Here is a 27,572-nt window from a genome sequence, read left to right as displayed (position 1 = left end):
GAAGGGAAAGACAGTTTTATTGGGAAAAAGAAGCACGCACACGGTGCTCTACCTCATTCCAAACATTATCTCGAGCACTTTGCTATCAGAGGCAGCTGAGGAGCAAACTGAAGGTTCATAAGTGATTCACTCAAAGACTAAAGTAAGCGACTAAAACTCTGGTGAATACATGAATGGAAGGTACACAATAAAGTTCATATTTTAGATTCAGTTTCAATAGTGAGCTGATGTCATTTCTGTTTATGAATACCTCCATGACATGACCTATATGACAGGATGATTCGTCATCCAGTCTTTTTTTTTAGTCCAGCGAGGAGATAGACTTACAATTGTTTCTTCTGCTGCGGGGATCACAATTAACTCAGGTTTTTAAAAAGATTTCTCCAAACACATGGCATTGTGCGATTACTTTTAAGCCCGGCACATACTAAAAGCTGTGGAAAGGTGATGAGAAAGCACAACCCTCCGATGCCCCCTCACAGCCACCCGTTGGAGGAGAAGTCCCGCCTCAGCTGCTGCGTCTCTGCATCGGTAAGAGGCTGAAGAGGCGATCTGCAGGCACCTCCGTGGAAACCGAACCACTCCATCGCCTGCTTGAGGGCGGGAACTCCCAACTTCCTAGTCACCTGGTAAAATAGAAATCCTATCAATAGCTATATCGGACACGGGCAACTCGCTGGACAGGAAGCCCTCGGCCCTCAACTAGGATCATGTTGATCTAAGTTTCAAACTCTGCTCTGTAACTGTGAGCTTTATTATCATGAATGTGTGTCATGCAATGTGGAGTTTGTTTTTTTTCTGTCTTTGGACCCGTTTACACAACAAGGTATTCAAGTGAAAACAACTTTTGTTGCGTTTTGGGTGGCCAAAACCACTGAAAATGCAACTTTTTAAAAACGGCTTCCAAGGTGGAACATCGTTTAAAGGAAAACAGAGGTTTTTTTGAAAGGGTTTATATATTTATCTTTATGTGTATGTATATAGGTGAATCAGTGTGCACATTGTGACAGGCGGCCTGTCCACCCCCCCATAATCACATCCTGGTGCCCTGGGCGTACCGTTTCTCAGAGGCGCTGATTTCTTTTTAAACTCCGTCTCACCTGTCAGGAGCACGGTGAGGTGCGGACGTGTCAAGAGCTCCTACGATCATTAATACTGGAAGCGAGACATAAATCCTCACATAGGGCTTTTCCACCAAAAAGAACCAGGTGCTAATTCGGGGGCTAGCGCTTTTGCCAGTTCTTAAATGAGCACCGCCAAAGAACCGGTTCTTTTTCTATTGTCAACGGAGCCAAGTGAGAGCCACGTCATTGCGTCACAACAAAACGTTGTACGTCACCAATGTAGCGCCGGCAGCGCTCATACAGGAACAAGGAGACGGACTGTATAAATCTTATTTTTCAGCATTACATTGTGAATTACTGCTCCTTTCACTTTATTTCTGGATGTCGGACTCAAATGCTTCAACATCGGGAGGAATGGAGGTGTAGAATGATAGAACGCAGCTCTAAACCCGTTTCCAAAGGCAACCTAAGTAAACACACGCTGATTAAAGTTCTCTTTCACATGAAGCGCCGTTAAAAGTCTCATTTTATGGCTAAAAACTTCAAGCTTTCATTTACAGTAGTATGTAGTTTATGTTGGAGTTGCTGATGAACCAAAAGTATCACTTCATTATAAAGACGTTGTGTGGGTAGAAAATAGTGGAGCGTCTCATAGCGGAGAGTAACGCAGTGCATGCAGACCTCCGCCTGCGGTCATAACGCCATACAAGACCTGGAAGTGAAGTTAGTTACAATGACGTTACGGCCAAAAGCGTGAAAAAAAACGACAACGGAAAACTGCTTCTAAATGATATGTCTGACGCTGCTGACTGTGTGACAGGGCAGGAGCTCTGCAGCACAACAGTTGGAGAGCCACCGGCTCCATGATCGTCGATTAAATCATTGCGTTCCCCATGCGTTATTATTTTTTTCTCTATAACCACTCCGGGGCTCCGTGTTCGCTGTAGATTTCAGAAAGCCGGTACAGCGTCTCTTCCGCCTCGTAGGAAGCGATACCTCCGCCCCCGGCTGATGACGCGTCAGGCCCTGCTCTGGCCCCGCTCTGGCCCCGCTCTGGCCCAGCAACGATGTGGGACCAGCTAAGCACCTGTTTAGACCCTGATAGGCCGGGGCTTTGGTGGTGGAAAGACAAAGAACTGGTGTTAAATCTGGCCCTGGCTTCGAACTAGCACCTGGTTCCTTCTGGTGGAAAAGCCTCCACAGACCACACTCACCACAGGCCGTGGTTTAGGTGTTTGTGTTTTTACAGTCTGCTTGCACTGTTGTCCAATCTCGCTTGCACAATCTGAGGCTCATCTTCAATGCAGAGAAAACAGTGATGTTTTTCACTCATTGTAAGTTACCAGACAGCCTTCCAGAAATAACCACCACTCAGGGTGAACAAATAGAATGCAGCTACAACTGTCTTGGCTTTGTACTTGATCCAGAGCTTATTTTTAAAGAGCACGTTGCAATTTTCTTTGGCAAACTTAAAATTAAGATTGTACTTTAGTTTATTTTCGTAACAAATCATGTTTTTCCCAAAGTGCTCGTAAATGTCTTGTGTCTGCAACGTTTCTACCACTTATCGACGACGGTGATGTTCGGTATATGGGTGCTTCATTGAAATGTCTGCAGTCCTTGAACACAGTGTATCATTGTGCCTTAAGGTTGCAACTGGATGCGGTCGTCTCACTTACCACTGTGAACAAAATGCCGGATCTGAGTGGCTTCCACTCAGAGCGAGGAACTAGAGGCACTAGATGAGGTTAGTATACAAGGCTCTTTTTTGGCTTGGTTCCATCTTATCTATGTGCTCTTCTCCGGAGGACCAACAGCCATTATTCCCTACGGTCCAGGGACATTAGTCTCCTACATGTTCCTCGTGTTCGGACTGAACTGGGAAAGCGAGCTTTTAGTTTATCTGCCCTTTCTCTCTGGAACTACTTCAAACAGAAAGTAAAATGTCCAAACTGGTATCCTTATATAATTTACGTCCTTTATTACTCTTCAAAGAGCTAACATCGACTAATCAGTGTTCTTGTCTTTAAAGTTGTGGTTTTTTACAGTGAATGAAATCAGCTTAACATTCTTTTCCACTTTATTCTAATCTGCCTTAAAAAAAAATCAGCCTTCTATCATTTGTTTATAGTAACCTGCACTTTCACTATTGTATGCTGTTGTTTTAAATCTGTTTTGTTTTTAAATGTAAGGATGTGGTGTGTGCTGCGAACCTCGTGGCCAGGTCACCCTTGTAAAAGATCTCGGTCTCAATGGGTTTTTTCTTTTCCTGGTTAAATATTGGTTAAGTGAAAAAATATATATATATTTATAAGGTGTACATGATGTAATGTATTACAAAATGTTTTGGGTTGTATAAAACAAATGAACTAAAAGAGGAAAAACCCCTAAGACCTAACTGCCCAACAAAATAACTGTAAATGTTAGGGGAGAGAGAGCTGGCTGGTGTGCTTACACACATATTTAAAAAAAAAAAAAAGCTTAATCTCTGTTGAGACGGCAGAACCCCTGCTCCTGTGCATGTGCACCTGGGCTGAAGTAAATAATTCATCTGCCCGTGTGCAAGTAGCTGGACAATCAGAACAATGTTTCCTCCAGAGTGTCATGAGTCCCAGTCCATAATCTCCGGGGACTCCTGGGTAGTTTTAGAGTTGACAGTTGCCGTAATAACAATCCAACTTGGTCGTCTACCAATTGTTCTCTGCACGCATGTGTGTGTGTGTGGTTTCATTACAAAAACAACCAACAGCACCCAACATGAAAACTGCATTATTTTTTGTGTTTCTGCTATTTTTGTAGAAACGGATATCGTTTTCAAAACATTGCAATGTACACGTGAAACTTTTCTGAAAACATAAAAACTACGCATTTTCACTGGAAATGTTGTCGTGTAAGCAGGGTCTGAATCAGTCAGTTGCACTCAGTGGCCACAGGGCTCCAGTTTATGAGCAAAGCAATTGACTCTAAAGCCTGAACAAAAAGAAATGAGCTCAAGATTTTTGAGTCATTAGACTTTACAAATACAAAATATGTCTTTTCCACATTGTACAACATATTCATTTGCTGAAATTGACTTGTGAAACCAACCAAGAGCCGCAATGGAGGACGAGGAATTCTTTCAATTGATTTTATTCACTTTTTGGTTTCCAGCAGCTTTAATGTCCTTTGTATATCTGAAAATAGTTTTTGACTTTGTTGAGGTAAAGACGGAGTTCACATTTCTAACAGAAGACCTGGGTAAAGTGCTTGTATCCATCAGGTTTCCAAAGCTGGGTATTCCTAGAAATCCTGTTTTTCAATCAAATATGTTATAGTGATGACGTTAGACGTCTGGCAAACTTATGCAGCAAATATGCCACAGTTAATGTTACACGGTGAATAGTTCCATATTTATTTTTGATCATGTTTTCACGAAATTAAAAGAAGTAAAAACAGATCGGATTTTTCCCGTTGCTGCACTGAAACTCTCCGGCGCCCCCCAGGGGAGACTTTGTTGCAGATATATCGAGTCACAGTTTGACCCTCGGATAAGCGAAGATGAAATTTTAAACAATAATCACATTTACTCTTCATGACACGAGACACGGATCTGATAGATGTTCAGCTGCCGAGCTCCAACTGCAGCGTGTAGATACTGCTGCAGAGTTGGAGCTTTACAATCCTCCTGTGTGTGTGTGTGTGTGTGTGTGTGTGTGTGTGTGTGTGTGTGTGTGTGTGTGTGTGTGTGTGTGTGTGTGTGTGTGTGTAGGTGGTGCAGTGGTACAATCATGCTGTTAGGGCAGTAACATTTAACACACCTTAACGAGCACGTTTGTAGCCTGAAGCACATTCCGAAGCAACTCGCTCGGGTTCAGTGCATCGTGGAGCGGCGTGCAGCTCACAGCGCTGACATTTAGCTTTGCCGTGTCACTCAGAGCGCTGCCTCGTGTCATTCAGCGTCCGCTTCAGTCTGTGCGCACTGCAGACATGAACTCAGGGCTCCAAAACACACTTCTTCAACTCGGAGAACACTCAATTTCGTGCCCTTCATTCTGTGTTTCTAAGACTTACGGGATCCGGTCGGGAAGAGTTTACACAACATAATCCAACTGTGAGTTACACAGCTTACTTTTCTATAAAGGTATCGGTGAAAGTTTCAGTTACTTTGTTTGACTTTGCTTTAACACGTTTGAGTGACCCGAGGGGGTTGAATAGGAGTTTAAGTGTAGAGTCCAGAGCAGCATTTTATACGAGGTAGCTATGGAGTGCTTCAGGTACTTGAACCGGTAACGTCAATACGAGTCATGACCTTCCAATCTTTCCTAATCTTGACACACTATAAAACAATGTCGTCAACTTTTTTATTTTAGTTTACCCACAATGTCTATCAGTATTCTATTTAAAAAAAAAAAATGACAAACAAAATATCAAAGCAGAATGTCAGGGGCTTCGTTGGTACGTGGTGGGTTCAGTTGAGGAAGACAGCCTGATACCAAACTAACCCAGGGATCTGTTCTGGGTACAATTTTCTTCTCGCAGTACATATTCCCTCTTGGCTAAATAATTAGACGTTAAAATGCTATTTCTTACCTCTATGCTGACAACATCTAGTTATACCGTATTGTTCTTATAAGGGCAAGTGTTTTTTTGTCTGGTGGTCAAACAGAGGATTCGGAGGGAGCTCGACGGAGCAACCCGCCACGAGTATCTGGAGGTCTCAGGGCTGCCGATACCGCTGGTGTTTCAGATTAGCTGGTTTCCCTGTTAACCGGTGACCGGCTTCCTCAAGTGTCCCCTTTTCGCAGCAGATGTTAAAAACCCGACCAAAATCTGTTGCTGTTCTGGTGAAAGTCGTTTAACCGCATTTTCAATAAAGTTTGAAATATGATACCATTTGTTTGTCTCATTTTAAAAGCATCTGCTATCAACAGCTTGTGGAAGAAGTCACCAATGAACAGGGGCACCAGTGAAACCTAAACACCGGACAGTGAAGCACGATAATAACAATCCACATTTTGTCATATTAATAATAAATCTATACTATTCAACTTATTATTTGAGCTGATATATTCAAAAAATTTTGAATTAATCCAACATTTTTGTCTTAACTTTTAGGGTTTGACATCGTCAAGTTCCCCAATAAATCCCCGAACTGCTGAAACCACATTTTTGTCAACAGATCAGACTTTAGCACTCGGTTTAATAAGTACCTTCATGAAAACAACCATGTAACAGTTACTTAACTTTGGACCCTCTTGACATTTCAAAAAGTCTTGAAATGTGAAATACATAACTAAATATTACTGAAAAGTGATAACGATCATATAATGACAAACTACTTCCAAAGCCATTCCTGGTGTTCACAGGACCGAAATCAGAAACACGGACATCAAGGAAAAATTAACAATAACAACAAACAAGTCAATCTGCTGCTTCTGGAAACTGCAGATTTACACGTCATGGAAATAAACCCCAAAGAAAACATGGCCCAGTTCCAGCTGGTGTAGTGAAGGGGCAACAAAAAAAGAGCACTGTTATTTTGTAAACTAATCTCAGAGCACAAAGTCATAAGCTGGTGTTTGTATTTACTGTGAATTTTATTATCATCACGATAACAATATCACAAGTTCACGTTCTAATATTGTGCAGCGCCCGTATAGATTATTTTCGGTTCCGCTGATTTGTTGTGGATCACAGTATTTATGGTGCGCAGTATAAATATGCTGAAGAGAAGGGGGCTGCCTCATTTCTGGAATGACTGGACTTCATACAAAAATCCCTCTGGGGTGCATTTTTGTTGCACGTCAAATCAGCCAGAAATACAGCAGGGAAATGAAACCACGCTCCTTCTCCTGGCCCACGGGGCAGTAATGCAGTGCGAGTACGTCAGGCTGCAGAACCTCGCAGGAAAGTGACTAAACCTCCAGTCTGGCACCGTTTGTGAGCGTTTGTGCGTGAGGAGCGCTGGTTTCACAAGAGCGGCGGATGAAAGCGTGCGGCGTGCAGCAGATGGTACTCACGGCGGCGTTGGGCTCGATGAGGCGCTGCTGCAGGTCTCTGGCTTCCTCCCAACGCCCGGACACACACAGACGCTCCAGCTCACACAGCTCCTGGCCCAGCACGTTAGCGAGCGCGCACACCCCACCGACAGCACCTAGAGAGTGTCGGAGAGTCGGAGAGAAAGACTGACTGCAACACATTAACAACACCGATATGCTTCTTGGGCAAATAAAAAGAAAAAGTGTTTGTACTGTCTCAGTGTTTTCCACTGGGGGAGCACAGAGAACACATGGGGGCTCACACCTTTGCCTGCTCTGAGAGCGTAAACAGTAGATTTGTACATGACAAAGAAGTATCCTAAAAGAAGAGACTTTCTAGAAACTGGATCAGGCCTGAGAAACTGCACATAGTTCTACGCTGCAGAAAGGGCCTTTACACTAATGTTTAGCTTCACTGTGTTATTATGCAATCATACATCGAAGAGGGAAACTATTGCTTTTCTTTGCTACATACATAGGTAGTAGGTACAAAGTATTTAAGTAGGTTGGTAGTTAGACAAGTAAATACGTATATGGTGAGGAGTAGATATGTAGGTAGGTACATAGTTGTGTGGTAAGTAGGTAATTAAATGATAAGTACATGGTTGGTAAATAGATTAATAAGGTAAAAGTTAGAATCCTTCGCAGAACACACCTCAAAACTGGAAAGTACACCACATGAGCTTTAGTCAAACTGAAAACTGCATTTACTGGCACATCAGTCAATCATTGTTTCCACGCATTTTGGTCTCAAACCTTTAGGTCAGTGGTCATGAGCAGGCTGTCTGCTCAACAACTGCCCTACTAGGTGATCACATCAGCCTCAGCATTTAAAAAACATTTTATTACTAGCATTGACCTCTGCCAAAAAGACCACAGTGCTAAATTGGAAAGATTAATATCCACAACTCAATAGTTGAATCTACTTTCCCATCATTCAAACCTTGAAACACAGTATTCTGAAATGACAACTCTGAATCCTATGAAATCATCCTCATATATAGACGTAGGTAGGTGGCAAGTAGTAAGGTATATAGTTAGTGCAGTTGGCGCATAGGTAAGTGAAAACTTGTAGTAGGTATATTAGTACACAATAAATAAGGATAAGGGACAGGTGACAAGGTGGGTACTAGTAACTAAAGGTTCCAGACCCTCATTATAAATGCAGTAATAGTTTCCTTCTGCAGAGTTCAAAGCATCACAAACTGGACAGGAATGACAGACTTGTGTGTCTTGTTGATTGTATATTTCAAAAAGCCATCCATCACGTCATTCACATACACACAGATTCAGAGATGCCAGCGAAGCCTTTCCTTTGCCCGTCCTCCACTTTTCCTTCACTGTCAGATCAGTAAGCAGCAGCGCCTCGTATGATGTCCTTTTCTTTCTTTCTTTTTTATAACTCAGACATGCTCCCGGGCACCAACATATCACCTTTCAGCGTGACATCTCATTGTCTGTGTCTGCTGACGGAGACGGCATCCGCCCGTGGTCTCCGCCGCTGCTGGTTGCTCATGGGCGGATTTGGCGTTTCATTTCTGTTTCCGTGGCCTGCCATCGCTCACGTCGCACAGCTGACAGAAGCTTACCTCGCGCTGCTGACTGACTGACAGAACCACAGACCCGCCCCCTCGCACCCGAACGCCTCGACTGGCAGACCGAGGCTGATTTGATGTGTCCAAAGGAACAATGGAGCCATTTGTGAACACTGAACGCAGAAACAAACATTGATACACTAATCACATGTTATTACGACAGAAGAGACAAGTTAGCGTTTTAGCTAATAATGGGATAATCGTTGTTTCTAACAAGAAATAATTTTTGCTTCAAGTATGTCAGTAAATCTCATTAATTGTATTTACTAAAGCCTTTGCTTGTAGCTGAGCTGTTGTTGGCCTCTGGCCGTGACCCTGCGGCCACCAGCGTGATGCTACTCTGAGTAACTCGAATCAACATTTGTTACAGATATTTCTGGTCATGGGAAGAAAAATACATTGTATGGATGCACTAAATATTAATCATTCTGCTTGGAATTGAACACCAATACAAGAATCTTTCTTGCTTCTTTAGCTACTAAGAACTAGACCGGGGTGTCAGACTCATTTTAGTCGATGGGGTCGTACCAGTAAAATAGTGCCATATTAACCTTGAAATTAAAATTTTAATATTTTTCTTTGTTGTGGTGCAGAATATACTTGATGAAAATGGCGACATTTTGACATAAAATTACTATAATTTTAACATAAAACCAATTTAAATGATACGAAACACAGTGAAATGTACAAATAAAAGTCTCCCACAGCTGTTGTATTATGCATCTTTTTACAAACTCACCAGTAATAATACTAGTTTGATAGCAACTAGGAAGCTCACCTTCATGGCAGCATCACCCTTATCTTAGCTCAGCTCTCAGTGATGTGTCGCTACTCTTATGCAATTTATGTTTTAAAAAAATCCTGCCGATGCATCTTACTGAGGAATATTACAAAAATAGTGTATCATCTCTGCAGTTGTGTTATTGTTGCAATGTTAATGTTAATGATTATGTGTGTTGGTTTCTTGGTTGAAGAGTTGAGAGAGGGGGCGGGTCAGGTGAGCGTGAGACGACCTCTGTCTCTCTGTGTGTGTGTGTGTGTGTGTGTGTGTGTGTGTGTGTGTGTGTGTGTGTGTGTGTGTGTGTGTGTGTGTGTGTGTGTGTGTGTGTGTGTGTGTGTGTGTGTGTGTGTGTGTGTGTGTGTGTGTGTGTGTGTGTGTGTGTGTGTGTGTGTGTGTGTGTGTGTGTGTGTGTAAAGTGAGATCGTTATTCTGGGTGACTCAACTACAAAACTACCAAGTCCAGAGAGAATATCTACTGGTCACATCATTTTAGAGTCCACCATTGTTATTGTCGATCTACTCGCACATGTGCAGAAGTATTCATGACAGTCGCTGTGCATGCGCAGTTGCACCATGTCATAAAAGTTGCATTTCCCCCCCCCCGTTTACACAGAGATGGAGTCGGAGCATTTTCAAAAAGTTGCGTTTCCAGTGGCTCCGAGCTCTGACGTCCAGAACACTGTGAATTCTTCCCACCTTCACTTGAAAACGTTGTGTAAAGGAGTCAAAGAGGTCAAACAGCAGATGAAACCGAGTGTAGAATGTAAACGTGACTCAGCAGTCGTAATGTTTTCCCATTAAAGCTGCGAGAAATTCTGACTGACACGCAGGGTCCAACGGGGTCCAGCACGACCACGGGGGCGCTACATAATGACAATTTGGACATCAAAACTTGGAGCGTGCACTCTGCGTTGATACATTAGCATATCCATCGCTCTGGGTTACCTGGCTTCCACATCAACTGGATCCGTGTTCAAATCTGCACATGCACACACACACACACACACACACACACGATCAGTTACTTGCATATTTTAGTTATGGAGATGAGAAAATGTCAGGGATCAAAGATCGGAGAGCTGTGGGAGGAAGAGGGTGTGTGTGTGTGTGTGTGTGTGTGTGTGTGTGTGTGTGTGTGTGTGTGTGTGTGTGTGTGTGTGTGTGTGTGTGTGTGTGTGTGTGTGTGTGTGTGTGTGTGTGTGTGTGTGTGTCAGCATGTTTGACAGGGCTGGCAGTGGGAGAACATGACTCATTAGGTTCTTGAGCATCATACTGATGCCTATTCCCAGACGTGTTATCTAATCCAAACACGCTGTACGTGGCCGACATACCAAGAAGGTAGAAGACATCACTTCAGATCGCTGCAAGGATTGCTTGTGTTTTATAAACTGCTCAGCTCGCGGATGAAAACACAAGCTGCAAATAAACATACCAAAGCAAGCAAAGTCGATGCTGCTACTTGTTACTGCAGAATCCATCATTTCTGTGGCGGTGTCGATGAAGTGACCAACTGCAGCAAGAACTTACAAGTAGTCTGGTACCAGAGTCCACTTTTCTTTTTGGGGGGGGGGGGGTTATTTTGTTTGGGTGTGGTCAGTGCAGAACATTTCATTGTATTTAATCCACCATATTTGGATGATACGCTGATCAGATTGAGGAGCGTTTCTACTGTTCTGGATCCGTCTTGTCTTCTTTCACTAAGGAATAAATCACGTATGCACACGAAGGTTTTTAAAAAGCTTCTTTAAATTTCATCCCATTTTTTGTTTTTTTATTTTATTTTATTTTTGATCTTACCATCGTCCTGCATGGTTTAATGTTTTACAGAGAAACGCTGCATCCCTGCTGCATATTGACCAAAAGTACCTGGAAAACCCCAAACTGTTTACACAACAACATTTTCAAGGAAAATGTAAACATTTTGTAGCATTTTTGGTGTCTGATTCCACATCATCAGTGCTCGGACCCACTGAAAATTAAACTTTTTGAAAGAGTTCAGAGGAAATCATATAGGCTACATGGCTGGTAGGTATTGCCGAGTGATGCATCATGGGGAACTTTGGAAGTGGGAATGCGCAATGCTGGCTGAAATATAAGTGGGTATATGCCGTATACCTTGGCCGACAACACTGATCATATCCAGTAAGGTCTATGTTCATTCCACCATCAACCAAGTGGCCCAAAACAACAGTCAGTTTACGTCGCACTGTTCTGTTTGCATTCAGGGGCGGTTTTATGACAAAAAACACAGAACCCGCGAGTGAATTAACATGAAAGCTACGTCGCTTTTCAAAGTGTCGCCGTCTGAACGCGAAACGAAAACGTAGAAATGACAACATTCTCAGTGGAGGAATTCAGAGATCAAGTTGTCAGGTCATCAACACGTGTCGATGGCGGTTTGAACTCCTTTGCTTTGGTGGAGGACAACAAGCAGCGGCGTGTTGGGAGGGTTTCTTACCAACACAATAAGCAGCCATGAGGAACCCCGCTGAGCCCGCTAAAACCTGGAAATCCTCCGCCCGCGTTTTGTGAACAATCAGGCCGATCCGTGTGATCTGTGAAGAAGAGGAAAAGCGTTTTATCGTCATCGCTCCTCCCTGCTGTCAGGACTAATATCTGCTGTAGTTTGTTAATCCCAGGAGAGGCAGTCACAGGAGGCGACGACAAACCCAACATCTCACAGGGTAAACAAATCGCTCAAATTGAGACAAACAGCATCTCCTCACGTGGTTTGAAGGTTTTGGAAGGAGGGGGATCGCTGAAGATCCAAAACAGAAGCAGGAAAACAGACAGGTCCCAAGTGAGAGGATATGGGAAAGAAAAAAAAAAAAGGAATCAACTTCAAAAAAAAAAAAAAAAAAAAAAAAAGGAAGGTAGAGGGGGGAGGAGGACTCATGAATATCTGATAAGATCCCTATTTTGTTTGCCTCTTTTAATTCTCTTTTGTCACTGTGGATGTAAAGCTCACAATCCAAATAAACCTGAACTGTTCAAAGGCGGCATGAGACGACTTGGCGGCGGCTGAAAGCTCCGCAGGGAAAACCTGGTGCCACCGCCAGGAGGCTCTATTTTTAACCACCGACTGTCAATCAGCTCCCCTTATATCCGTCATTTCAAACACGCAGGACTGTAATTGATCAGTCAATCAGGTTATGGGAGCTCCTGCTGGTCCCCTGAAAGCTTCAGCGCTCTGGCTATTCACACACATCCCCCAGTGGGAAAAATGGGACTGCAGCGAGCCTGCCGTCAGCCCCGGTGACAGAAAAACACTCATTAGCCTTCATTTTATAAAGCTTTAACATGGTTATTTGCCTGTGGTGTGCAACTTAAGGGCATAAGGACACATAACCTTTCAAAGCATGAAATATGCTCGCAGGTGAACTGCAGCCATCTGTAGTGAGTCACAACCTGAGGTCTGGGGCACAACTGATCACGTCCAGAATAATTAACCAAGACACTGGATGGGATCTAGAGGAGACCTGGAGAACGTTCAAGTTCTGAATTTAGTTTCTAGAGCCTTTGTGTGTGGAGTCTGCATGTTCTTCCTCAGCCATCAGTCCATTCTGACGTCCTGCAGTGATCCACATCTCAACATACTAGGTTCACTACTTACTTTAAAGTGTGTGCGGGCTGTTTGTTTTTGTATGATATTTGTACATGGATCTTTTTTTGGTGCGCAAGCGTGCGAATGTGTCCAAATGGAGCAGTCAACAGAGTTGACAGTTGACTCGCTCAGTTATGGATGAAGTTTCAGTTTGGCGCTTTTCACTCCTGCATGTGAGAGTTGTGTGAATCCATCGCTGGCTGACATCAACCTGAGTGCTCACTCCAAACAATTCTCTTTCTTTGAGTGCGGTAATTACACCGCCAATGCTATTATTTACCCCTGTGATGGAGGTGAGGGCAGGACTATTTATAACCCTGCTAATTGTCGTACATGTGACAGGATGAGACCAAAAAACTGCTTCTTTCACTCAGCGGTCACAAAAACAGGCCGTACCAACTTGACCGTCTATTCAACGCACGCACGCACGCACGCACGCACGCACGCACGCACACACACAGGAAGAACATGGAGACTCCACACATGAAGGCTCAGAATCAAACCCTCCTCTTCTCACTGTGACGGATCATGATGATTATCTGAGGTAACATTTTTGCTCCATCACAATGAAAGCAGCATAATTAGCAGTGTGATAACTGTAAATAATATTTGGAGCACTAACAAGGGTATTGTATGTTGTCCCCCCCCCAAGACTCTTAGAACTGTTTTTGCTCTTGCAACAGGAAGAGACTGACTCTCAATCACATCATATTGTTTGCCAAAGCTGCCGAACAGGACAAGGGAGAAATTTTTTTTATAAATAAAATAAAATAAAATAAAAGAATAATTAGCTAAATTACCATCATCATCATCCACATAATGCGTTCCATTATGAACTGCTTCCTACTGTAAATATCTCCATCTTCTCTGTGTCCAACTGTAATGTTCATTCTACTATTCTTTCATCAGCCAGGCTGAGCAAAGCAGTGCAGCATGTTAGTTAAAAGCAGTAGGTGGCAGCAGCAAGTGTAATTTGGCACCAGGCTCGTCATTGTGCAATTACCCATAAAACGATGTTTGTGAAGAGCTGTTTGTTAAACGGTGAGACTCAGCAGCAGTCTGAAGCCTGACAAGCTACTGAAACATGGTTGAAATTAATATTGTGGCAGGGAAGAGACAGATCTTCCTAAAACCATACTTCTATTGAATTAAATGAAAACCAAAACTCAAAAACACACAATCAGACACACTGCTCCTCTTTCAGGTGCTTGCTCCAGTGTGTATCTACTCCGCCTGTCACACCTGTGTCCAGGCGGCTCTCCCTTTATGGACACAGAGGTGATTAAGTACCTGATGTGAGTCACCTCTCTTCCACAAATATCTATCAAAATATTAAACATCAGAAGTCGTTACACTAGAAGTTATCGAGAAATTATGTGGAAAGAAAAAAGCCTTCTTTAAGAAGGTTTCAATGTGTTACTGTTATTCACTGATCACTGCTATGAAATTAGGAGTAAATACTAAAGTTAATGTGATCTGCTGTCTGGGCGTTATCTTATAGAATTATTGTGAAAAACAAATGACAGCCAAGCAACACTTTTAACAGAAGATATGGAATCCCAGCTGCGCGTTGGGGAGGTTGGACACCCCCCCCCCCCCCCCGCCTCGCAACGTACTCCTGGTTCAAAGATAAGCGTAAGAGTCTTTCTGTGTGGATTTTGCATGTTCTCCCTGATTTTCTTCGCTCTAACAATCCAAACACGTCCTTAAATAGATTTTTCGGCAAGATGCTCAAAGTCTTTTCATGTAGAGATTCAAGATTTTGATTATCGGATTTGTGATATGAGGAAAAATCCATCTCCACCATGCAGGGTTGAAGCAACTGTGAGACGTTTTTGTCCTGAATCATGTTGTTAAATTCACAGTTGTTAGACGACTCGATCAACCCAGCAAACAGCAGGTGCTTTCTGAGGTGAAAAAAGAAGAAGAAGAAAAAAAAAAATCGCTTTGACTCACGTGTTTCAAATCATTTCGCTGCAACTTCTGTGAAATTGACCCATCACCCCTTGTTTTCTGCATTTGTCCTCTTCACGCCCACTACAGAGCAGGGCCGCTCTACACTCAGACTACACCTGCACGTGTGTCTCCCAGCCAGTGGAGAGACATGCCATTTCCCAAATCACAAATCCACTAGGAAATTCTTGCGACCACTTCCCACACAGACGAACAGAGTATCGAGAGCTCCAACAAGAGCAAACCGTTTTCCCCGACAGCATCCCTGAAATCAATAGTGAAGAATGAATTACCCCAATTACTTCAGAAGAATACAATCTACGAAAAATGGCAAAAAAAAAAAAAAACGTGATGAGAAAAAGACAAAAGATCCGGCCCATTCGCAGCAGATGTAAATGTAAACTAGGATCGAGAGAAAGAGCACTGTTACATGGAAGAATAAAGGACAAAGACATTAACATCCTCCACATACATGTTATTTTCTTTATTCCCTCTTTCTTTTTCTTTTTGAAAAAAAAAAAAGCAATCCAGTGATCACCTGGAGAAAAGTAGCTCAGAAGTTGGTCAAATGAATCTGCTACACAGGAGGAGTGATGAGTCTCATTTTAATCTAAGAGTGATCCCCGCAGCAGAGACTCACAACTGTCAAACCGTAGAAATAATTTGTTGGACCCATTTAGTAATTTATGTTCCAATTCATGTCTGTACAGATCAAAAACTTTTTGTATACTTTTATTTATGACTGCAAAAGGAGGATCAGATTGTTGCGTCAAGATACCGTGGCCCGTCTCAATCAGTTCCCCTGCCGGCCTTTTATCAAACATCCCAATGTGCAGCAGATTAAAACCCTGATTCATTACATGCGGCCCAACAAACAGTGTTTCATCATTTCCTCATCACGAACCGGTTCTAACAAAGCCCAATAAAGAGTTCCTTACATCACCACCGCTGTCTTTCACTCCCTGGATGTTAGGGTGCTGGGAGAGATGCACCACAGCATCCAGCGGCAGCTCCAAGCCCGTGTTGGCCGGCACGCTGTACAGGACCACCGGCACAGGGCTGCTGTCCGCCACCTGTAGGGGAGGAAGCTCACTTCTTCAACCAGAGTCTGTTTTTACATCTAAGATCACCACTGCCTTACAAAGAATTCATGAAGGGAGTTAAAGTTAGAAGTGATACATTATCACGGTCTTGGTCTCAACCCGTTCTCGGCCTCGTTGTTGGTCAGGGACTTTAACTTTCATGGCGTTTGGGCAGGATTTCAACCGGTGACATGCTATTGAAGGTTACGTCAGTTTTTATTGTACAAATGTGTGTTGCTGTGTTAGTGCTGCCTGCCGACCTTCGTGAAGTGCTGGATCAGAGCACGACTGTCCATCTTGCCCTTGTAGAAGCACGGTGTCACCACAAGGGCGGCGTCGGCCCCGGCTGCTGCCATCCCTTCTGTAAGCTGGACGGTAGCTCTGGTGGCTGAACCAGAAGAGCAACCACAGAAGGAAGAACTTTATTTCACAACATTATGGGAAAATGTATATATGCCAACAACAAAATTTGCATCATTTCAAATGTTTGCTTAAATTAGTTTGGTTTCCCTGAAGTGACTTCAAGTTTGTTAAAGGTCCCATATTCTGTGTCAGAGGTCCAACAACATTTTATTCAAAGTGCATTTCCCCAAATTCAGCCTTGGTCATAGTTTCATCCAGCTCTACTGAGAACAGGCTGTTTCTTTGTCTGTGGTGTCTGTCCATGTCTACTCCAGGTCCGTCTCGAGGAGAGAGTTCTGGTGTTTCGGATTAAGTGGGTTTCCTGTTATCTGGTGACTCTTTACCATCCCTTGCTGCTGCTAATAACAGTTGTTAAAAACCCGACAGCGAACGTTGTTTAACAGCTTTTACAATGACGTTTGCAAGTGTCGGATCTTTTGTGAGTCTTTTCTTTTTTTTATCAATGCTGCGATGGATGCTAAAGGACGTCTGTTTCCATTTAGGACTCGTGGAAATGCTGTCGTTCACCCAGTTAGAACCTGACGCAGAAGGAGAGCCTCCTGAAGATGGTGAGTTAAAAATATTGTGTCTGAATACGTTAGTTTGGTCGTGTGTGTTGTTACAGTTACAGTTAAAGTGGAGCAAGTGCGAGAGAGGGATGACAAACTTTCTTCTCTTCTGGATCCTCGTGCACAGGCTATGGGGACACACATTATTGTTAAAAAAAAACCATTAGAAAGTGAAATTTGCATGATATAAGACCTTAACTCCAGATTCCATTCACCTCTTTTCAGCTTTTGGCTTCTATATTTTTTCGAGCACCACATTATACTTCATGACTCCTTTTGATAAAAAACAAAAACTATTGAATTATGAGTATAACAAGGATAGACAAACTGATTTTATTTTTCTTATTCGAAAGCATATATTTTCTCATCGTGTTTTTCACACTTTGTCACAGTATGGTGACACAATACAGTGAAACCAAGGATGAAACTTCATGTTGAGGTGAATTTAAAGCCACACGTTGAAGTCCAAACACAAAAGTGAAACTTAAACTGCAGGAGGCATGGCAGATTTTCATTTTGCATTGATTGCGGCTGTCTGTTGTCTAGTCTTTTGACAAGATTTCTATGGCACATTTTATTTGCTATTAATGGGTCATTTGTGTGCACACATAATGCCTGCGCTCACCAGCAAGGCCTCCGCTGCTTCAGCCCCGCATTAAGGAAACCAACTAATACAGTCTTGGTCTCAGTTTTCCACAGTGTGGATGTAGAGCAGGAAGGACAGAAGGAGGGGTCGAATGTAAAAGAAAAAAAAGAACACTGGAAAGAATGGAAAAATGGCCCTGAACAAGAGAGCTGGCTGATTCTTTGCACAGTATTTACATAGCACTAGTTTGTTTTTCGTTTTTCTGAATAAGCCACTCATACTTCTACATATTGCACGCGTACACACTGCCACCATGTCTTATTTCTCATGCTGAAAAAAAGTGGGCATGAGGGTCTTGCGCTCTGCCTTTATACATGGAGCAGATAAACAGATGGAAGGACGGACGGGGAACCTGAATGGCATCAAAGAAACAAAGAAGACGTGCCATGAAAATTGCTCTGGGTTTAAAATCAGTTCTTTAGGCTGCAGCTATTGTGGAAGGAAGGTCAAGCAGGCCTGAGATAAAAATGATTGTGTAACCTGGTGTGCATGCGATCTGGAACCTCAATACAGGGAATTAAAACCTCTCTCAACAGTCTCAAACAATACCCAACATTGAAATGCTTGTTAAAGCATGGCCGAGCTCTGATCAGCCAGTAAGGGTTGTTGATCAGCGTACATGCACTTTGCTCTTAAAGGGAACGCGAGACAGCCCGCTGTTGTTTTGTGATTAATTAGAATAATTGGTACATTCATGGGGTCATATGCATAGGCGTCAAACCTCAAGTAAGCCAATCAACGGGCACCCAAAGAGTATTGACAATAGTGTACATCATTGATAATATGTTGGTGATCAGTCTGACGGGGCCCTCTACTAGTTCCTTGATGCTGCTGCTGTGAAGCATGTTGAAGAAAATGTTACCGGTCCAGCCCACTCAAGATGAAACTGGACTGTGTGTGGCTTCTAAAATCACATTTTATTTTGTATACATCTTTGTATATATTACACACACACACACATATATCTTTATATTGGTTCAGTTATTTGATTTTAAAGAAGTATCTTTCTCCCATGACATGTTTGCTGTTTGGTTAGTTCAATATTAACTGGCCCTACAATTTATCACATGTCACAATGTAGTATTTCTTTGCTCCCTTTATTAATGTTTATCTTATATTTACTTAATTTTATGGTTGTATAGTAATAATAAAATGAAAAACAAATGACCAGCACTGGTTGTTGCCCAAATGCTTCGAGTAGTAAGGATTAATACAGTCCTATAACAAAAATCATAAAAAAAAAAATAGTAATAATTTTTTCAACCTTGGCTGAAGCATTCAGGCAAATTGACATTTGGCTAAGTGTCGCTCCCAAAAACAAATTGACCAACAGCATTGAACAACCAACTGCCTAGAAAAGCAGACAATAGCAGCATAAATCTCCATAGAGAATCATTAGAGCCGGTGACACCTTTGTTGTTTTCTGGAATATTTAAGCTATTTAAGATACAGAAAATGATCAAACAATGTGCAACAGTGATACCGGGTATCCCGAAAAGATAAACAATATCCCATGTCCCAGAACACACAAACTCAACGCCACAACCAGAAACAAGGACTTTCTACATTTGTTCCAAAGTAAGGCAATGTCTTGTATGAGCTTAGTAATCTAGTCGTATAATATCAATCACATAACACAAGCAGCGACAAGGTTCTGTAAGCGAGCCACCGAGCTTACCTGATGATCCGTGCCTCTAAAAGGTGTCCAGTTGTTGCGATGTGGTTTCTACACTGACAGCATGCAATCAGCTGCTACGGCTTGTCCCAGTTAGCAGCAGTAACTAAGAGCCGCATAGTTTAGCCAAAGGTCAATTCGTATAATGCAGTAATACTGGAAACATTATTCGAGCCACATATTGAGGTAAAGAGTACGTAATAGGCTTTATTAAGAACAGACACAAAGGGTCAGGTGTACTTATTTAAGATGATTTACATCTTATTAGGATCTAAAAGCGATTTGATTTCATCTTCTTCCACTCAGTGGAGGTAAAAGTATCCAGGTCTGTATTTCTCTCTCAACTGAGCAATGTCCTCGTGTCGTTTAGGGAAATAAAGGGTTAGAAACCAGTGTATTCCTGAGAACAGCTGCTCATCATACACATCCATTTATGACCATACACATCTTCCAGTGGCTCCACTCAGCAAGAAGATAGAGCTTCCTTTGTCTCAAACTGGTTTCCTCAACTGTCAGTTCAGCCATTTCAATGAGCAGCCCTTCAAGATGTGGAGGAATCATTGATTACTAATGCAGTTCCCTGAACTAAACCCAATAGGAGCCATAATATTCAGATTATTAATGCAGCATAATGAGGTCTAAGTTTGTTGCCTTCCCGTCGCCAGCACAGTGGGTGGAAATAGCACTGGATTTCTGCAGAATTTGGAACTTATGTGTGCCATTGATAGCAAACACATCCAAATAAGATCTCCTCCGAGGTCCGGTAGTGACTATTTCAACTACAAACGGACCCACTCCATTGCGATATGCCGGAAGAAGTAGAGACTGGCGCATGCGCAGTCGGTGCGCACAGGTCGCGCGGTCACAAAGAGGCGTCGGCGCGGACACCCGCGCACGGGGGCGGATGACGATTTTGACGTCACGCGCACTCTGCGCACATGCGGACATTCGCGGACATGGGTAGCACGAAGGCCCCTTTAGACACTGTAGAACTAAACCACCAATAAAACTGAACAAACTCCATTCCAGTACAATTGTTTACCCATGAAAATTGGTGCCACCGGCTCCGCGATAAGCTTTTAACAGTCAAGGTCTTTAAAATCCAGTTTAACCTTTTATCCCGAAAAGTATGAAACATCCACAAAAACCTTAATACATAATGCAAATAAGTGAAGCTTTGATTCAACAAATTAAAAAAAAAAAGAAAAAAAAGAAAAAAAAGCAGCAGTCTGAAGAAAATTAAATTGCGCACGGCTCTGAATGTTTTCATCCTTTAGTGCCTCTTCAAATTCAAGTTGGCTGAAGACATAATTAGCTTTATTTGAAACATTCCACTTCAATGAGTTTTTGAAGAACTTTTGATGACCTTCATTAAAGAAATGAATTTTAACAATCGTGACATGTTGGCAGGGCTAAACTTCGGAGAAAAGACACACTCATTTTGAAGCACATATATCAAACTTCTCCAAGCTGCTTCACATTATGTGAATCTAAAAATACAGATGCTTCATCTTCTGGCGGCATCAATCAATGTCGGAACAATCTTAAAGGGACAGTATGTACAATCCAAGTAATGTCACTTGAAGTTAAAGCAGTAAAACACGTTTTTTGAGGTCACCTTTTTTGGACCCACACCTGATGTCCAGTCAGAAAGAGACTAGTACATTAAAGGTCCCATATTATGCAAAATTCCCTTTCTAATGTTTTTTTTACAGTACCATGTGTCCCCGCAGCCTGTGTACGAGGCCCCAGAAGTGAAGAAAGTCTCCTCTACCTCACTTGCTTGCACCTTCCCACAGGTAGATTAAAAAAAAGTTTAACAAAGATTTCTGATATACGGAATAAATTCAGTATAGTATGAAAAAACACTTACAGTTAGCAGGAGCTAGCATTAGCTACTTGGTAGTAACTATAACAACACATACGACCAAACTAGGTAATACATTCAGACACACAATATTTTTAACTCACTATCTTCAGGAGCCTTTCCTTCTGGGTCAGGTTTTTGTTCTCGCTGTTTGAACGACAGCGTTTATATGAGTCCTACCAACAAATCCACCATAAACATGAAGGCATTATACCGGATTAACTGGTTTCCCTGTGAAATGGTAACGGACGTCCTTTAGCGTCCATCGTAACATATATCAAAAGACTCACAAAAGGTGCTACAATTTGAAACATCATTGTAAATGTTGTTAAACAACATCCGTCAGAAAAGCGACGGATTTCTATCGGGTTTTTAACGTCTGTTATTAGCAGCAACAAGGGACGGTAATGGGCCACCAGTTAACAGGGAAACCCTTTCATCTGAAACACCAGGAATGGCTTTCTTCCCCTGAGGGGCCTGGAGTAGGACAGACACTAGGGATGCACCGATCCACATTTTTTCACTTCCGATCCGATCCCAATACCTGACTTTGAATATCTGCTGATACCGATGCTATTCCGATACCAAAGCTCTGTTTGCTTTAATATTATTATTGTCATTATTGTTGATTTTATATGAGGCAGTAATAAACTATCTACAGGCAAGTATGAAATGTACGAATTCATGCAGGTATTCTCTCAAAAGGCAACTTGACGTTAGTATAAGAAAGAAAAGGAAACAGTACAAACTGTTTTTGAACAATTTGGACAATGAGGGGGTCTGTGTGACGTCATCATCTCTTAATAAACTTATTACATCTTTAAAACCTCAGAATCACTTTTTAATCCCTTTTTTAATGTCGTGTGGACGTATTTTACACTCAGTACACCGCAAAGCAACAGCAACGTGCAATGTTTGCAAAGCTGGATCGCCACAGTGCTGCTAAGCTAACCTGCCAGCTGGCTGCAAACTGTGGAATGGATTTCCTGACTCATTGAGACTCTCCTCCATTCAGGAACTCCATTCCACATTTTGCAGCCAGCGAGCAGAGCACCCTGCAGGGGGTCCCCTTAAGCACAGACGTGGCTCGTGGATCGGAAATCTTTGCAGGTTGGATCAGAAATTTCCTATCCATGAATTAGGTTGGCATCGGAACCCGATTGCGATACTGGATCGGATCGGCCCCATCCCTAACAGACACAGGCACAGAAACAGCCTGTTCTCAGTAGAGCTCACGAGAAGGAGTTTAAGATTGCATGAATTTCTGGACAAAGGCTGGATTTGGTGAAATTAGTCCGTAGGGTGAACGCTGTATCGCTTCATTCCATTCCGACATATTGAGCACTACAATGTCTTCAGGGAGTTACAAAGATATATTAGTCCTGAGCTAGATGTCAAAGGTTCATGTGGAATCCCGCAGTTTGTATAAAATCAGTGTTTGAAGTGGGTACTACTTTCTTTACTAGCGTAATGATATTGTTGCCATACGTGACCTGCTGGTCCAATAGGCGAACGCAAAGCATGCAAGATGGTGGCGACCAGGATAAGATCTTACAGCAGTTCAGAGGAGGAAAACACGACAAAACCTTTTAATAAGCCGTTAGAAATATGCTGTATGTACCAGATATTGGTTAAAAAATAAATAAATAAATACAAGACATTTCGGCAAAACAATGGGAATCGTTCAGAAACTGCGTCGAACGATGGCTTTGTTTGAGTGGTGAGAGCAAGACCTTCGATCAAATTTAAAAACACTGCATCATATTGATTTTGACAATGTTCCAGAAGATGCTGGTTTCTTGCAACATGCGACAGACGATCCATTGATAGAAAGCGCTTGGATCCGTGGAGAAACACAAAAGAAAGCGTCCAGAGTCTGTGCTAAGAAGTGGTGCTGCCAGCATTCTATTTTGTTTAGAGTTGTGATCATTTTAAATTAAAATCTCCGGGCTAGGTAGTACTGATTTTAACATAGGGAAGTGGTATATTGTGTTTACATAAGATCGTATTATTGTATGTTATATTTGATTTAAAGCCCACACAAAGACAGAGAGACACCATGTAATTATCTTCCTTAATTAAAGGCTTGTTTCTGAAAGCTGCTGAGGTGAAGGAAGACACTGGGATTCTTTTGCGTATTAAAGATAAAGACAGTGTGACCATGGAAGTTCAATGACACAAGTCCTGTTACCGCCGGTACACCAGGTTATTGGCCAAATCCACTTCAACAGTTACTGGGACCACAGAAGAAGAAATGTCAGACACAATGTTATGTGGTCGTTGTAATAATTTGCTCATACTGCACAACTCTAGATATATTGTAAATACATACCACGTTTGTTGCACAGCTTTCTGCACTGTTTAAGTCTGAGTGTTTCAGAAATGAGCCGGCCTTCGTTTAAGCTGGAATTATTGTAAACCAAGAGGTGCTGAGGATGAATCATCTAAGAAGGAAGCTCATCACCATAGTGAAAGAGCTTGAGGACGTTGAGGCTTCAAACTACAGGTAAAGTAACTCAAATTACCAACATCGTCTTCGTCAGCTTTGGACAGAAAACATCGCAGCAATTCTAAATGATGGATTAATCATTGTAGGTCATTTGAAACCAATGTCCAGGCTCATAATTTTGCCTCTTTGACTACAATAACTGCTTGAATAGGGTTGTCAAGGTGGTAAGTATTTCCCCCCCAAAAAGTCTGGGATGGTAAATTATCTTGTACTGGTAAATATAAATGTATTCATACTGTAATCAAATATCATGGTATTGATGTGTTGCAGGACGCATAGATTGAAGAGGAGGCTGACCCTCGACTCCCCTCAGCTGATGTTTCACTCCCAGAGCGAGCACAATATATTTGAGCTGGTTTTTCTTGAGGCACTATCGCTGCAGATAAGCTCAGACAGGGGTTACCTCAGCCATCAGGTACAGAATCCTCAGGTCAACAACAGAGGGAAGCCTCGTCCACTCGTACTTAACAACCAGTTGAAAATTGACCTACATGGGCTGGCCAACATTGTCAGATACAGCGGGTATCCCCCAATAGGAGAGCCAAACTCTCCTCCCCTTTTAACTTTGTTTATTGTGTGCATGTTTATGTGGTATCGTTACACATCTAATCGTTTTATGGTCTGAATGTGATTACTACACAGGCGGAGATTTGAGCTGGTTTTTATTGAGTTGTGTGGATTTTACATTGTTTGGGCTGAAAATAGTGAGTGACATCTGGCAACCCTGCTGCTGACCAGCGTGTCATCCATATTCATGTCTGTCAACAGCGTTTTCTGCGCATGCGCACTGGGGACCGAAACGATCTGGTCTGATCACGTTCATATGGCAGAAAACTTTTTAACTTTTAACCCAAAGTTCATAAAGGTATAGTCCGCACAAAAATGCATTTAAAAAGTAGTGCCCAGACATGGGAAGAAAAATCATTATGTAGCCACTTTGTCATGGTTTGACCTTACGGCCTAAATACAGTTTAAAGACAATGTGGTTTGACCTCTGACACGGATGTGAAATTGTTGAAAACCGGTAGGATATGGGACCTTTAAATATTTAGTTGGTGGCTGGTGAAAAAGGCCTTAAACACAAAACAATTCCTTCACAGGAAAGCAAAACTTTAAATATGTGGATGGACGTTACGATAGCACATACGAGACGGAAAAGAACACGTGTTACAGCACATGGAGCTTCAAGAAAGGTTTGTTTGTATCCTGCTGAGAAAAAAAAGCAGAGTAACAGCAACTGATGTTTATTCTTAAGTTTGTCGATGAATGGCAATAAAAAGTAAAAGAATAGAATTGTTCCATTTGCAAAATGTTTCAGAGGGCAACTTTTTAGTAATTATCCGTTCACACAGAAACTCTAGGAACTCTGTAGTTTCCATGTTCGGCCACTAGTCGGTGCTGTGTTTTGTAACGAAAACTAAGACGCAGAGAACAGTATGATGAAAGCATTCAAGTTTGTTTGAAATGTATTTCTTTCCTTGTGTGAGCTCACAGTATTTGTTGTTGGTAAGAAACGTTTTCCACGTAGGCAGATGATTGTGTCGTCAATCTTTAAAATGTAAATCTTCTCTCTGGCACTCTTTCACACCGCAGCTTGATAAATGAACAATTTGATCCAAAAAAGAACAACAAAACACTTGTGTCGGATTTAAACTGAGTCCAAGAAGAGAAAGAGCACTGTTAAGAAGTAAAAGTCCCAAAATACTAAGACGCTGACCACATCAACTTCAATATGCATCATAAGTCAGTTCACCATTGCAGCACTTGACAATATAACACACACACACACACACACACACACACACACACACACACACACACACACACACACACACACACACACACACACACACACACACACACACACACACACACACACACACACACACACACACACACACACACACACACACACACACACACACACACACACACACACACACACACTTACATTCACAGCCTGATCCGGCCATCAGCAGCTTTTCTTTGGGCAGTGATCGTCGGACCGCCCTCACCACCTCCACTCGCTCCTCATTACTCAGGTATGGATACTCGCCATTGGAGCCCTGAACCACCAGACCTGCGGCGCAAAAGACAAAACTGTTTATCCTCTATTACGTCTCCTTTAAAGTCTGAAACGCTGCAATCCAAAGACCACAGCAAGTGAGGCCTTCTGGTACAATCGTTAGGAATCTCCTCTGTACAGATTTCTTCATTCCGTTACTTTTATTATTATATCGTGGGAAAAAGTCAATAAATAAGGAATTCAAGGGAAATGGACATTTTTGTAGAAAGTTCTGGTTGATTCAGAAAACAATATGGTATTTTATTGGTCATGAAAAGATTTAGTTGACTAAGAAAAAGAGGCCAAGAAATATTTAAGAAAGGAGAAAAAAAAAACATCTGGTCAATGCAGAAAGAGTGCTTTTTTAATAAAACATCTGAAAATATTTTTAAATAAATGTATCTAGCTTACTTACAAAAAACTGCATAAATATCTTTCATGAAAAAAAAGAAAAAGTCAGAAAAAAAGATTGTCCCAGAACATCAAGTTTACCTACAAACGTATATGTAAAAAAAAAACAAAAAAAAAAACATCTGGTGCACTACATAAAGGGAGTGAAGCCATTTATTATCTAGATGAACATATTGTTCAATTTACAAAATGGGATTAGATATTTTTGTCATATAGTTCAACAGACATCTAAGAGTTTTCCTTCACAGTTCATTTTAAAGAAAACTTAACCTCAAGAAAGCAAAAGGCAAACGTTCATAAAACATCTGGATGATTCAGAAAGAGGGTAAAAAAATATATTTTCCATATCTCAGAAATCATTGCATTATTTAGAAAAAAGAAAAACAAAAGTTTTCTGAAATAAATGTTAAATAAAACCTTTTTAAAAACGAGCCAAAAAGATTCAGAGAAAGGGGCAAAGGATTTATAAGTTTCTAGTGATTGAGATATTTAGTGTCTTTACATCAGTAACATTATTTCTGGTGTGATTGACTGAAGCGCTGAATGGATTTAATAACCTGCTGCAGTAGCAGGAAGTGAACACTGGGGGCGACAGAAGCAAACAGGGGAGGACGCAGTGTGTGCTGGACTTTGTCCCGTGTCTCAGGGTCCCCGAGTAAACAAATACAGGAGACTTGTGGTCAAACCAATGCCGCGTTTCCTCTCGGTTAAAATAAAAGTGTAGAAGTTCACATGAATCCTCGCCGCGCCCTCAGTCTGACCTTTAAACGGGATCTTTGCGTATTTCTGCAGGTTTTCCTCCAGTCTGCGGTAGTCCACTTCCTCCTGGGCGGTGAACGGGGTGGCGATGGGCGGATAGATCCCGCTCAGGTCCAGCCTGGCCGCGGCCGTGAGGCTCCAGCTCCGGGTTTGGATCCACGCTGTCAGTGGAGCGGCTGCCGCGCGCCTCCAGGCCCGGACACACTGCATGCTGAGGCGGACACGCTGCTCGAGCCGCCGGATGACTTTAGTCTGGGAGTCTGAGCAGCTGCCTGCAGTCCAGCGAGTTAATCACTAACTCTCTTCTTCAAATATTGACCACAAGTGTTCATTTCTGTTCCACTGATGTCCTGACTGGAAGTGTGGGTCGTTTTTTTGTAATTGTTGTTGTTTTTTGCGTGTCGCGCTGCGTAAAACCTGCAGACTCAGCACGCACACACCCGAGTCAACTGTAACTTTCAGCTTTTTGCGAAGTCTTTACATGCACTCGTGTGTTTTGGATCCTAAACTCTGTCGCACAGACAGGAAATCCGCCCCGGCACATTCAGGGATCATCAATCATCAGCTTGTTCC

The 27,572-nt window shown here is 42.2% G+C and overlaps 1 protein-coding gene across 1 annotated transcript; it reads right to left on the bottom strand.

The window, feature by feature from the left end:
- On the bottom strand, window positions 1-27,572 carry hoga1 (4-hydroxy-2-oxoglutarate aldolase 1). Its single transcript, XM_080463673.1, has 7 exons — window positions 27,002-27,572; window positions 25,716-25,844; window positions 16,357-16,484; window positions 15,953-16,087; window positions 11,916-12,012; window positions 7,064-7,197; window positions 1-626 (listed from the first exon to the last, which is right to left on the bottom strand). The coding sequence occupies exons 1-7, from the start codon at window positions 27,207-27,209 to the stop codon at window positions 477-479; spliced, it is 981 nt and encodes a 326-aa protein (XP_080319799.1). The 5' UTR covers window positions 27,210-27,572; the 3' UTR covers window positions 1-476.

The sequence above is a fragment of the Lipophrys pholis genome (assembly GCF_963383615.2).
Source record: "Lipophrys pholis genome assembly, chromosome: 5".
In the NCBI taxonomy this organism is placed as follows: domain Eukaryota; kingdom Metazoa; phylum Chordata; class Actinopteri; order Blenniiformes; family Blenniidae; genus Lipophrys; species Lipophrys pholis.
The sequence above is the reverse complement of the archived record's forward strand: the minus strand, read 5'-3'. Positions and strand labels throughout refer to the sequence as shown.

Bases quoted from the DNA above. Each gene is read 5' to 3' on its own strand.
- hoga1 (XM_080463673.1), bottom strand. From the start codon at position 27,209: ATGCAGTGTGTCCGGGCCTGGAGGCGCGCGGCAGCCGCTCCACTGACA. The intron at 16,485-25,715 runs GTAAGTGTGTGT...CTTCTGGTTCAG, and splicing joins GGCCGGATCAGGCTGTGAAT to CCACCAGAGCTACCGTCCAG. The intron at 16,088-16,356 runs GTCGGCAGGCAG...CCTCCCCTACAG, and splicing joins TGATCCAGCACTTCACGAAG to GTGGCGGACAGCAGCCCTGT.